Source organism: Oncorhynchus mykiss, chromosome 17, assembly GCF_013265735.2.
Source record: "Oncorhynchus mykiss isolate Arlee chromosome 17, USDA_OmykA_1.1, whole genome shotgun sequence".
Lineage (NCBI taxonomy): Eukaryota > Metazoa > Chordata > Actinopteri > Salmoniformes > Salmonidae > Oncorhynchus > Oncorhynchus mykiss.
This window is the reverse complement of record NC_048581.1, coordinates 27,889,649-27,904,091: the sequence shown is the minus strand read 5'-3', so window position 1 is coordinate 27,904,091 and position 14,443 is coordinate 27,889,649. Positions and strand designations below refer to the sequence as shown.

At 42.0% G+C, this 14,443-nt stretch overlaps 2 protein-coding genes across 2 annotated transcripts; both read right to left on the bottom strand.

Moving 5' to 3' along the window:
- Nucleotides 1–1,956: 1,956 nt before the first annotated feature.
- LOC110493595 (centriole, cilia and spindle-associated protein) lies at nt 1,957–8,118 on the bottom strand. The gene is made up of 4 exons (XM_021567956.2): nt 7,835–8,118; nt 6,667–7,073; nt 5,366–5,727; nt 1,957–4,917 (listed from the first exon to the last, which is right to left on the bottom strand). Exons 2-4 carry the CDS (start codon nt 7,028–7,030, stop codon nt 4,738–4,740), a joined length of 906 nt encoding a protein of 301 aa, XP_021423631.1. The 5' UTR covers nt 7,031–7,073; nt 7,835–8,118; the 3' UTR covers nt 1,957–4,737.
- Nucleotides 8,119–8,819: 701 nt separating this feature from the next.
- LOC100136006 (actin, alpha skeletal muscle 2) lies at nt 8,820–13,036 on the bottom strand. Its single transcript, XM_021567955.2, has 7 exons — nt 12,833–13,036; nt 11,009–11,148; nt 10,383–10,707; nt 10,108–10,269; nt 9,784–9,975; nt 9,502–9,683; nt 8,820–9,356 (listed from the first exon to the last, which is right to left on the bottom strand). Exons 2-7 carry the CDS (start codon nt 11,135–11,137, stop codon nt 9,213–9,215), a joined length of 1,134 nt encoding a protein of 377 aa, XP_021423630.1. The 5' UTR covers nt 11,138–11,148; nt 12,833–13,036; the 3' UTR covers nt 8,820–9,212.
- Nucleotides 13,037–14,443: the final 1,407 nt, after the last annotated feature.

The following is a 14,443-nucleotide window of genomic DNA, read 5'->3' as shown; positions in this document are numbered from 1 at the left end:
CAACTACATAGTGGCTCCAAACAGCAGACTTTAGAGTATTCTAGATGTACTATTGAGTGCCTCTGCCTAGAAGCAACAGGCTGTTTTTAGAGGACCTGGCTGCTCTGGCACAGGGGGATATTTCCATCCCCCCTCTTAGCTGTGCTCGTCAACTTGGCATATTAGCGCTGACTAGCATTAAAGACCTAAGTCAAAGACCACAGCTCTGGCTCTGTTCTGACCTCCTGTGGCTCAGCGGCTCCACTCAAAGCAACCACTGCATTTATGGACAGACACAACTCACTGTTGTTGACGCAGCAATTCTCTCTCTAATTTACCCAGCTTCGACCATTCAAGCTATTTCATACTGCTGCACCACTCCCACTCCCCCATGCAATATCCCAGAGCCCACCCCTTTTCCCAAGACACGTTTTTCAAACACTGTCAATTAGGGAGGGGTCCTTCTCTGCTGGCAAAGGAATACGTGGGGGGGCTATATTTAACGCCCAAACCCCCCCCCCCCTTTCAGTCCCAGGCGGCTGGTGCTGTTCCTGAAGGCACCTATTTTGGCCCTATTGCTTTTTGAAATGCCAGGTGGCTTTAAATAGAGTGGGAAGATGTCTGGAGGGTGGAATTCTCAAGTAGAATGTGCTTGGCTTTGATTGAAGGACTCACTGTATGCAGTTGCTTGTCACTATTACTTTGTAATTCATGTATTACTGTGTTAACGGGGATTGGATTTTATTGACTTCAGACACTCACACGCACATACAGGAAAAGATAGCCACACTCATAAAGATTTAAGGAAGTGTTTGTCTCTTTTAAACAATCAGAAGAGAACCATCACACTCTCCCAAAACCTGCAAATGTAATTTGTTTGTCTCTTTTAAACACCCATGTGCGAGCACACACATACACACCCTGTCGCTCTCCATCAGCTGCCGGAGGTGGGTATGTGACAGGTTGGTATTTATAGCCAGTGCTAAACCCTTTGTCAGGAGATCTGCATACTAAGAGGCCCTTTGTCTGAACCTAATGATGTATTATGTACCGGAATTCACTCATCATACATAACATCTGAAAGGTCCTGTCTAGTCTGTCATTGTGTCAGGCTGACGACTTAATACAACAGCCTTGTAAGCGCTGTGGTGGTCACCTCACTGGGATCATACAGTACTCCGTATCTTACACTGGGACACATGGGTCATAGAGGGCGATAACGTCAGAAGTATTCTAGAGGGAGAATATGATCTGGTATGTGATTCTAACGTTTCACTGAACCTTTCCATTACCATAGAGCTCAGATGACCTTACCGAACAAGAAGTCATTTAACTAAAAGGGAAACGTGACATAAAGGAGTGTCTCCGAATATCACAATACCTCACTAACGAATCAATATGGTAGCAAATTTGAGTACTTGTTTTGACTAAAACAAGTAGTTATATATTTCTCACATTGATGGAGGTTGGTGGGACTATCCATATATTATCCATAGCAGCAGGATACTATCTATATATTATCCACAGTAGCAGGATACTATCCATATATTATCCATAGCAGCAGGATACTATCTATATATTATCCACAGTAGCAGGATACTATCCATATATTATCCATAGCAGCAGGATACTATCTATATATTATCCACAGTAGCAGGATACTATCCATATATTATCCATAGCAGCAGGATACTATCTATATATTATCCACAGTAGCAGGATACTATCCATATATTATCCATAGCAGCAGGATACTATCTATATATTATCCACAGTAGCAGGATACTATCCATAGATTACTGTACTCTACTCTTAACCCTGGTGCCAATGCAGGACAGTGACATCAGACAGACCTCAGAGCAGCAGTGTAGAAAGGGCTTTAGGTTGAAATATCCTAAGTTAGGAGTGAAATCTAATTAAAAACCAATCATGTATAATATCAAATTGTGTCCTTATGGGTCATAGGGGTCATGCAAAAACAGAGTGTTGTTGTTTATTAAAATGCCCATGTAAACATAAACAAAAGCATACAACTCAACTATGCAAATATGATTTTAATTCACAGTAATGTTTCAAAGTGGATGAAAATATATATCATTGTGCATGTTTTCAAATACAAATACAGTGATCAAAAATGTAAACATCTGTTGAAATAAAACACAAACATGGTTATATGTACTATGGTATGATACACATATCACTTTTGGTCAAATAATATCTTATGCAAATCAAATCCACACATAAAATTAACTCAAATCTTTGTTCAGAGAGTGCAAACAATTAATGTTCTATATAAAACGATCATTTTAGTTTTGAATCAGTCTGTTCCAAACCCCTGAAACAGTACATCCCATTTCCTTACATTGTAGTTACAGTAAGTCTATAGACAAATCATTAGTGTCTTATTCCTTCCTGAGAGACGGTTCTTGGAATGAACATTTTCATAAAGGAATGTTGTAGAGGACAATGAATAAACAAACACTAGTCAAACCTGTCTGTGATATAAGCAGCCACTTCAGTTTTCATGACTTGGTCATAACCTGACATTAAATCCTATAACTTCTTATAAATAATGCAATGTTCAAGTAAAGAATGACTCGGTTGTTTTGCCAATCCATGATGACATAGGAGGGAAGTGTCACATGACCAGCAATGGATCTTTGACCACTCTGAATAAAGATGACCGTAAGATAATGCCAGTCCAATCTTCTTAACAGTGAGCTCTCTCTGCCCATACAACCACAACCAATCACAAACACTAAAGACTCCCCTCTGGCAGACACAAGGGAAGTCTCATCAGATTGCACACGTATTAGTCAATTAAAGCCACACCCATTTCCCCACTCCAAAAAACTGCTGGGGTCCTACAATGTTCCCCATAAGACGGTCTGGACACGTCATTCCAACGTTCTTTCATGGAACCATTCCTAAGCTAAGATAGAGGTGAAAGTGAATGATTTAGTGAAAGTGAAATGTAAAAGTATACATTATGAGTAAAAACATTCTGAGTGAATAGCACTATGAATAAGCATTGTAAAAAATAGGAAAAGTATGTAAACTGAGCATTATTCACAACCCACAACAACCAAGATTTCAAATACAACACTTCATTTCTGTCAAAATAGCCCTCAATTTAAATTACAGATACAGAACGTGGTACTGACATCAAATAAGTCAACCTACGAAACCCTGTCAAAGACAATGGTGATGGTGAGTGACATACTCTAAAAAGCGTATTTGGTAATGTAGCACATAAGGGCATTTCTTTACCACGTTACATTGCAATTTCATTCTGTCCACTACAATAATGATAAGAGCTTTAATGTAAATATTAATAAAAACAATCCTCTGGAATGCATTCTAGATTTAGATTGAAATTTGCAACATAATGCAATAAAGCTAATGCAGGATATTAGCCCGCTAGCAGTTTCTTTCTCTGCAGCTCTATGCCACAACCCCTTGGCTATGGCTTTTAAGTCGTTTGAAAATACTGTAATATCTAAAACAATAATGGTTTGGTCCTTTCATCTAACTCAGGGGTTTTCAACCTTGCTCCCTAGTGGTGCAGCGGTCTAAGGCACTGCATCTCAGTGCAAGAGGCGTCACTACAGTCCCTGGTTTGAATCCAGGCTATATCACATCCGGCCATGATTGTGAGTCCCATAGGGCGGTGCACAGTGTTTGGCGGGGTAGGCCGTCATTGTAAATAAGAATTTGTTCTTAACTGACTTGCCTAGTTAAATAAAACATTTCAATTCTTCCCCAGGAACCTCCGCCCAGGTAAACCGGCGACCCCCATCATACGCTTGCTTTTTCCTCCGCATGTCTTGCCATGTGAATGGCATGGAGAATGAATCAACATTTTTAAATGAATAGATTTGGAAGATAGTTTTTCATTATTTTGACCTCCCCCATTATAATTGGAAGGGGAAGTGTACACTAACATAACCTATTAGATGGAAAGGTACCTCCAAACATTTGGGGGATGAATGTGTTCACAAAAATGAATGTCCAAGACAAGACAGCTTACCAGCGGGTGCTTTGTCAAAGCCTACAGTATGTCAGATACTCCAGTGAGTGTAATTAGCTCCAATGAGTATAATTAGCTCCAATGAGTGTAATTAGCTCCAATGAGTGTAAATAGCTCTAATGAGTGTAACTTGCTCAATATCAGGAATAGAGAAATAAAGTTTCAAATAAAAACATTCTCCTATTTTCTACTGTAGCTTTTAGTATATATATTATTGCGGACCCCCTGCAGTACTCCCGGTTGAATACCCCTGATCTAACATTTGGATTTTATGCAGCTGCCTTTGTGATATAGCCTAATGACATAAGCAACACAGAATGTAAAAAATGCCACCAAACTAAAGCGAAGTGTAAAGACCATCATCATGCTTGGAATGTCTAATAATACAGTATAAATCATACTCTGTGGTCAGCAGCATAAACATGTACAAACCAGTCCAATTTCTAGAAGCATAACTACATATCTTCCAATATTCTACTATGATTGTGTCATCCCTTGTGGAAGAAAAGTGGCATATCGCCAACTCAGCGATCAACTTAACAAATCAACCATACATTATGATTAGGGACCTGAGTTTTTCCTAGTCAGGTTACGTGGCCTCAGGGCCCTAATTGGTGTCTAAACCAATCCAATAATTTTGTTCTGTTAACCAATCCTCAATAAGGAAACATGGTGTTAAAAATAGAACGGTCGACGGGTGGTGGTGGAATACCCATGATCCTTGTGCTCTACCTCAACCGGGCAGAGAAGCAGCGCATGTACTCGGTCATCCAACGGTCATCCACCACGGCCAACTCCGACCGCCGTATCTTCTCCAGGTCGGCGGACCGTGCCCTCCTGCGGTCCACGTTCCAACAGCGTTTATCCGACTCCCGTCTAGTCTGGACGCATGCGTCGGATGTGCGACTCTGTGGAGAGCGAGAGGTGCCCGGGAGGTTAGGGCAATGAGATAGGATAGGCGCTCCGCGCTCACTTCCGAAATACATACCACTCTTCTATTATAGATAGTTTCTGGGGGGAGTGTTGGATGATGAGATACGTTTCTCTGGAATCCTTTCCATGAAGATGTGCCAAAAGACTCAAAATGCCCTCCTATCTATTATCCCTGAAATAACTCAATCTCATTTGCAGAATAGATGTTTGACGCACAGTAAGCATGCATTACATAAGCAACACAGCTTTCATCCAGTATTCCTATAATGTTAGACTGTTTTGATCATTATAGTCTTAGTCTGGCCTAAGAAACCAACTGCAAGTCTGGTACTGAAATAACATCAAACGGAATGAATATCAAACATTTTCCTAACCTCACATATGCCCAGCCTCTCTCACACACACAGTCACACACACTCTTACCTCATTTGTAGACCTCCTAGCAGATGACGCGTGTCTCTCTGCCCAGTCGAGCCGGGATGAAGGTTGTCTGTTCTCCTTCTCTGTGGTGATGGCTGGGGGCTGGCTCTTTGCTCTGGAGGGCTTCCTGACAGGCGCAGGCTTGATGTCGTCACAGGAACAGTCCCTTTGACATGGTTCTGAGCGAGGGACACGGTGGCGGTGGCGACGTTTAGGCTCAGTCTTCACCGGCTCCTCGTCTGATGATGCCTTGTCTGCTGGTCCCTCATCTGTTGGCGTTTCAGCCGCTGGACCATTTTGTACTACTGACCCGTTAACTGTCCCCTCATCTGGTTCGTTTAGGCCCCCGTTCTCTATTACAGACTCTTTGAATGGGCAGAAAGTGATGTAGTTTTATTATACACTATACTGAGAAAAAAAGAAGAAACCCGCCCACTGCTCTTGATAGTATCACTGCTTAGTATCATTGCTCTTTAATAAGCTTAACGTATTGGCCTCACGGCCTTCGTCGGAGCTTTTATCAAAAGCACTGACAAAATTCAAAAGGCACTCGCACATCTGAGCTATCTTTTTTGCAGGTGCATGGTAACAGTTGAATACAATGAGAAAAAGAAGAAACCCATACACTGCTCTTGATAGTATCACTGCTCTTTTGTCAAAAGCTCTGACGAAGGCCGTGAGGCCAATACGTAAAGCTTAATAAAGAGCAGTGATACTATCAAGAACAGTGTGCAGGTTTCTTCTTTTTTCTCATTTTATTCAACTGTTACCTGCAAAAAAAGATAGCTCAGATGTGCGAGTGCCTTTTGAATTTTGAATTATACACAATATCAAACATGAGGAACACCTTCCTAATATTGAGTTGCACCCCTTTTGCCCTCAGAACAGCCTCAAATCATCGGGGCATGGACTCTACAAGTGGTCGAAAGCGTTCACAGGGATGCTGGCCCGTTCAAAGGCACTTAAATCTTTTGTCTTGCCCTTTCACCCTCTGAATGGCACACACACAATCCATGGCTCCATTGTCTCAAAACTTAAAATCCTTCTTTAACCTGTCTTCATCTACACTGATTAAAGTGGATTGAACAAGTGACATCAATAAGGGATCCTACTGTAGCTTTCACCTCATCTGGTCAGTATGTCATGGAAAGAGCAGTTGTTCCTAATGTTCTGAACACTCAGTGTATAGACCTAACAAATTAAGACCTTTTAACTTTATGTTTGTAGCTCAAAAGCATAGTCTTATTACAATAGGATCAACATGCAGGTGTGTAAACGTATTTGCAATGGTAGAAGATAGATACCTGTGGGTGGTAGTGCATCCAAGAGGGTAAACTCCTTGGTCTCCAATTCTGGTTCCCCATTCACAGAAGGAGGCTTCGGTTTCGGGCTCTCCCTTGATTCTGACTTCACTGGTGGTGTCTGAAGTTTGATGTCTACAGGCGCGACTTTATTCCTCACCTTGGGGGTGGACTGCCCACTAGCGCTGGAGTCTGACCCGGTCGAGGTATCCCACCCCTCCCAGAACCACAGAGGTTTGTGAGCGTGCTCCATCACCCGCCTGGTCAACCTGTACTTCACTGAGTCCTCGTAGCACTTGGAAAACGTCTCCCATTTCGGCTCTTTGAATTTCTTCATGTACTCCGTACGGATTTTCTTAGTCACCATGATTCCTGTTATTGCTTAGATCCAATTTTGATTAGCTCACAAACTATGGAGGAGAGGAGAAAAGATAAGTGTTATTACATACATAGCCCTACAATGCAACAGTAACTAGGCCTACGTTTCTATATTTGGTGTGGAATGTGTCATTGCAGGCTGCTGGTGACAGTCCCGCCACAGATCTAAAGCCTGTAGCAACCCAGAGCAATCCAATGCACCTGGGCCTTCTTGAATTACCTGTCGGCATTTCCCTCCCTCTAACACAGTAGCCCATGCCGTCTGATGGCTATCTATACGCTGTCCCACATAACGTCCATCTGACACTAGAAATATACACCTAATCTATATGTAGTAATAGCATCGTTATTAGAATGTTATTTGTGCCTAACATACTATAAGATAATAGATGGGGATAGTGTAGGCCCTATGTAGCCTAGTTATATAGTTTATTAAGATAATTTCCATTCACAAACCAGCCATGGCCTAAATTGTTTCCACAACAAAAATCACTTTATCTGCTGTTTCTGTTGCCCAAATGTGGAGCAGCAGAGCCTGCTGCTGTTTGATTGAGGCAGACATTGCTGACGCCAATACGGCCGTCTTTATCACAACACTGTGCACGGGTCTATCGCTACAGAAATGTTATTGTTAGTCCACATGCCAAAAGTAATTTATTACATGTAAATACTTAAAGGCAATAGGGTGACGAAAACATGCACATCTGGTGGCGTCGACGTTTTCTTCTACTTGCGCACTATAGTGGTTGTAAACACGACCGGAACAGGTTATTACCGGTGCATATAAGCTTACCCCTCACCCGGACTTCATTATGGAGAATTGCAACATAATTTTCACTTCAAGTATTCCTCCATTATAACAGTCTGTTGTTGCGCATATCTTGGCATTGAATCGTCGTCAGAATATAGCCCTCTCAACCTTGGCGTTAAAGATATTTATCCATTAAAAGCTATAGGAAGTGCAATGCGCATGCCCAGAACTGCATGGTACTGGCGCGCGTCTCTTCCTATGATGTATTTTATTCTACAGCGTGTAATTACTTCAACAAGTGTGTGATTTTTTTTGTTGACAAACGGGGGGGGGGGGGGGGGGGGGGGGGGTCAGCCTCAATGGTATTATTTTCAGTTGTGAATTATCAAATGATTATCTTGCTCATTTGATTTAAAATCAATATCAGTATTGGTATTATAGTCAAATGGACAAATTTGGTGACAAAGAAGATCTGCTGTGAGCAAGGGTTTGCTGTGACTACCTCCTTGGTGAAAGAATGCTATGTCATTGTTTAGTATGAATCTAACACAGAAAATACATTAATTCCCTCTCAGTTCAATAAAATATAGGCAAATGTTTGTTAAATAAATAGTTATGGAGAACAATTCGTATTTTTGGCACATTGATAATATTTTTGTAAAATAGAGTTAATATCACAAAGGAGGTCTGCTCAATGATTTATAGCCTTATATCCATGACATTGTTTTGTCTTGTCAGGGACATTTAGAACAATTTACTTCAACACTTGTTGGCCTACTTGAGCTCATTGTTTGTCCTTCCAGTTCCAGGTAGTCATATTGGCCCTTGTTCTTCATAACATTGAAAGGCATCCAAATTGAAAGTGTCTCAATGTTTAGGCTATTCATGTTGCTATATGCCAAAAATGAATTCATCTTTGCCCTAATGGGTTTTTAATAGTTGCGCATCATAAAACGCACACCAAGGCCTATTTTAAGTGTTGATTGTGTTGTAATGCACCTCAAAAAGACAAAATAACAGAAACACGTTTGAAAATAGATGTTTTTTTATTTCCTATGTGGATCTCTTGATGGTTAGTAGTTGATAATGTTTGGCTGAGTACAGATAGCACGTACTTCTGAGCCATTATCGGGTAACCAGAGAAAACAACGTTGTGGTCACCCTCTGTCCCTCTTGCTTGTCACCAAAACAGACTGTGCTCACCAAAAAATACCAAATGATGGACGATCAATAAATAACATTTATGTACATTTTACATTCACATGTTGGTATTTTTCCTCACACGTCGTGATATTGACGTCATTCTCTCCGTTTGCTGAGCTTTCGCTGTTACAATGTAACAGTTGTATAAAGTTGTCCCTTGATCGCAAGTTGGTGTGCCGTTGTTGCTTGGATCCTGAGCGAGATGTTGACAATGCATTTAGAAGCACTTGCGATGGACAATGCTGGGACCTGCCTCGTCGTATTCCTGCTTGGTGATCCACATTGCCTGGAAAGTGGACAGGGAAGCCAGGATAGAGCCACCGATCCAGACGGAGTATTTACGCTCAGGTGGGGCAATGATCTATGCCAAGTGAGAAAGGGAGTATTAGATACTGAGTACCATAGGTAGCACAGGTAACACAATGACAATTAAACAATTATGCAGACCTATGACATCTCTTTTCACTATTTTACTGTGCGTAAACGTATTGTTTATTTGTAATTACCTTGATCTTCATGGTGCTGGGGGCCAGGGCAGTGATCTCCTTCTGCATACGGTCAGCAATACCAGGGTACATCGTGGTACCGCCGGAAAGCACATTGTTGGCGTACAGGTCCTTACGGATGTCAATGTCGCACTTCATGATGCTGTTGTAGGCAGTCTCATGAATACCAGCGGACTCCATACCTGTGCAGGTATACAAAGATCAATATTAATATTCAACCACTCTTTAGGCCGAAGATTTTATGTTGGATTATATTATAGGCCTATAACGGTAAATACCCACCAATGAAGGAAGGCTGGAAGAGGGTCTCTGGGCAACGGAAACGCTCGTTACCGATGGTGATGACCTGACCGTCGGGAAGCTCGTAGCTCTTCTCCAGGGAGGAGGAGGAGGCGGCGGTGGCCATTTCGTTCTCGAAGTCCAGGGCGACATAGCACAGCTTCTCCTTAATGTCACGCACGATCTCACGCTCGGCTGAAATGAGACATTTCCGTTAATGCGTAAAAGTATATCCCCGTGCGTCTGTGCTTTTGTGCGTAAAAGGTTATAATACTTGAAATTGATCAAACAAGCATTTCTATGCAAAAACACAAAGTTCATGCTCACCGGTTGTGACGAAAGAGTAGCCACGCTCGGTCAGGATCTTCATGAGGTAGTCAGTCAGATCGCGACCAGCCAGATCCAGACGCATGATGGCGTGGGGGAGAGCGTAACCCTCATAGATGGGGACGTTGTGGGTCACACCATCACCGGAGTCCAGCACAATACCTAAACACAGAAAACACCACAATTCAGTAAAGCAGACAACCCAACCACCAACAACTTGAAATACAAATAACGAGTTGTGTGCGAAAAAAGGCGCGAGCGGGGGAAGTTCTTACCGGTGGTACGACCAGAAGCGTACAGGGACAGGACAGCCTGGATGGCCACATACATGGCGGGAACGTTGAAGGTCTCGAACATGATCTGTGTCATCTTCTCTCTGTTGGCCTTGGGGTTCAGGGGGGCCTCAGTGAGCAGGGTGGGGTGCTCCTCGGGGGCAACGCGCAGCTCGTTGTAGAAGGTGTGGTGCCAGATCTTCTCCATGTCGTCCCAGTTAGTGATGATACCATGCTCGATGGGGTACTTCAGGGTCAGGATACCCCTCTTGCTCTGAGCTTCATCTCCTACGTAGGAGTCCTTCTGACCCATACCCACCATCACACCCTGGAAGAGACAGAACAAGCCCGTTGAGACGCCGGCAAGGACATGGCGCACAAGCCTAACAACTACACATTATCATCTAACATTGCACACTAAAACGGCACATCGCACCTAACACATTACACGTTACCACTAATAAACTATACCTAAATGCATTATTTTACTTTAATTCGTATATATTTGCCAATATGCTTTTTACGCATGTCTTTGCACTTTGGATATCATAGTTGGCTATATCATGAGACAAGGTATGGTGCCTTAATTCACATTACTAGCCATACCTAGGAGTGGTGCTTTTACGTACCTGGTGACGAGGGCGACCGACAATGGATGGGAAGACAGCCCTGGGGGCGTCGTCGCCGGCGAAGCCAGCCTTGACCAGGCCGGAGCCATTGTCGCACACAAGAGCGGTAGTCTCGTCGTCGTCACACATCTTGGTGGGTTCTGAGACAATGTGCAAAAGGAACACACATTTATCATACAGTATACTGTAAGTAGTCTACTTACTGCAAAATCTCTCACTGACGTTACGCACCTACATTATATGCGTGAAAACAACATTCTGTGCGTAAAAACGATACTTTCGGATGTATTGCTGATGCATCATGTATGCTCACTTAAGATTATCCACGCGTAACAAATGATCAAACAGAATGAATCACATTACACTGAGAGTTGACCAAGAATGCATATTAGGTTGCCTACATCAGTGCTTCCCACAATGTATGTTCTTAACCATTAGATCACAGGTGTCAAACTCATTCTACAAAGGGTCGAGTGTCTGCGGGTTTTCAATCCTCCCCTCTACTTGATTGATGAATCAAGGTAACTAATTAGTAAATAACTCCCCTCACCTGGTTATCTAGGTCTTAATTGAAAGGAAAAAACTAAACCTGCAGACACTAGGCCCTCCTACCTTAGATGCACTTCTTGAGCCTGGGATGCTCACAGGGATATTGGTATCCATAGTACTGCATCAATTATAAATGTTTCACTAAATTATTATTGTATTCACAAAAATGTTGTATTCTCCAAGAATGTTGTTTGGAACATAAATGCAATATTTAAGCTTCCTACTGCAGAATTATTTCACTACCCCATGGCCATGCACTGCAGAAGTCATAGTTAACCTGCTTGTATGCTATTTTATCGCACTCTAAAGTAAGAGTTCACGACTATGACAAAAATAACGTTTTAGTGTTCTAATTACGTTGGTAACTAGTTTATAATAGTAATAAGGCACCTCGGGGGTGTGTGGTATATAGCCAATATACCACATCTAAGGGCTGTGTCCGTATACCACACCCACACCCTTCATGCCTTATTGCTTAAATATGACACCGTAGTCTGACACGCAGGTCTCGGGAATTTTACCAAAGTGGTCATGATAACGTTAGGCTACACATTGACATTGACAAACATTTCAAAAATCGTTCCATGGAGTAATTTTACATTACATATACGTTTTATATTAATAAGGATTTCAGGTAATGCACATCAACTGGTTAAATAGATCGACAATCAATACACATATTGTGTAACCTATCATATAGGGTAGCTAGCTATAAGCATGTAATGCAGTCCTTCCAGGAACTTTTGATTCAATGCAAAGTTGTGGATCTCTTTCTCTTCTTGCTCTCACCTGCTGACGTAACAGGTTTTCCAATATTCAGTAGACGTATTCAATATTTTGTCTTACATTATCTTAATAAAGCAAATTAACTACCAAAATATATATATATTTTTTAAATCTCAAATACCAATTATAATTTATCAATTAAATCAACATAATTTTTTACAATGACGCATTAGCCTATATTATGCAGGTAGACAAATGTATCAAATCAAATTAATTTTAATCCAATATCTTCTATTATTATAATAATCATTTGACAGTCAGGTGAAATCTGTTCAGTTTACGATAGTAGGCTAAAAGTTCAACTGAGCCGGTGATTGGCTGCCAAGTTTCACTGACTGTCACAATACTGTGTAGATTATCTTTGATTTGTTTAATTCCTTATTCAGAGTCCACGATGTAATGTCCCAGAGAGAGGAAAAAAATCCACTCCTCGTATTGACCTCCTGGTGCAGCAGCGTGGTGTAATATTCCACGGACGCGTTCACTTACCTGGTTTTCTTTTAGAAGAAGCTCAGTTGCAGAACTTTATCACTTCTGGTTCCAGCTAAGGACTGATAGCAACCGCCGTCAACCTTATATACCCGACGCCATCCACCTTTTTTCGTCTCCTGACAACCATTAGGAATGTCCATCTATTCCACAGGAATTCTCCCGACCCCTTCATCCATATTTGGTTCTTGGGACGGGTGCGCACTGGACACTCCCGTAGACGAGCGCTAAAGAGCTCAGGGTCGCACTTCGTAATGCGCAGGACGGTCCATATATGGAGAGGTAGTCCCGAATTCAAACTGTAGCGCTCGGCCCGTGTATGGAGAGCCGAGGGGTGTAATCCGTCGGACTCCTGCATGGCATTTTGAACACAGGCGCGCTTCGACGCAGGACTACACACGTCCATATTCTTCGTTCTATGACAGCATGCAATGCCAAATCATTCAATGATGCAAGGATATTGATTGTGGCTTTATTTTTTTCTTTGCAAATGACTTGCTTTCCGAGCGCACCTCGTCAAGGTAGCCCATGTTCTATTCATGTTATTTTATTGGTTTATGTTGATTCCTTTACAGCTAGAGCAGGTGCGAATTTATAAGGGTTGTTTAATTTTCACACTACAAATTATTATACAGTGAATCTCAGTGTATTTTATCCGGTTCTTTGTCAGATGAATGTTATTTTAATTGATAAGAACATTTTTTGGGGCGGAAATTGTCTCTCAAATGGTGTTTCAAATATGTAGGCTGTGTAGCTGTTAGTCTAGTACTATTTTTTGAACAAAAAGTTTGAAAACACATAGAACATTTTAAATTAAAATCCCTCAAACTTTTCACAAGGGTACTGATTTAACATGGACTTTATTCTGCAGAATCAACAACAGCAAATAAAGATGAGGGGGGGTTGTGTCAAGTTTGAGATGGGGGCGTTTGTGGTAGCTGGTCACTTGTAACTTCCGCATTTACTACAGTGGCCACGGTCTAGTTTCCCTGAACAGGGGGTAGCTCTGAACTGGGGGGGGGGGGGGGGGGGGGGGGGGGTAGGTGAAAGCAGATAGGACCCTAGCCATGCACAGTCGAACAGCTGCAGCCAGCCACCAAGGCATGGACAATTCCTTTTTTGTAGCCCCAGCGTTTAAAAAAAGCATCTTTATAAACTGATATGTTTGTCCAACTGCTAACTCATCACTGCCAAGGTATCCAACTAAATATACCTGTGGAAAGGTATTTTAGTACAAGAAAACGAAATGTTTAAAATTGCATTATCCAACTTCCATTGGTCCCTATAATTTTAGCTTTGATAGGCATGTTATTGATGGGATAGCCTACTTCGTATACCAATATTACAATGTTTACATTTGTCATTTAACGGACCTTATCGCTCTTATCCAGAGCGACTTACAGTAGTGAGTGCATACATTATCGTACTGGTCTCCCGTGGGAATCAAGCCCACAACCCCGGCGTTGCAAGCGCCATGCGGGACCAATACTCAGGCTCGTAAATGTTATCTCCATACCAACCATACACAACACCACCATCCATGGAGGCATTCTACAAGCCAGACAGGAAGTCCTGTAATAAAATATTCCAAACCTAGAGCTCCCACACAAA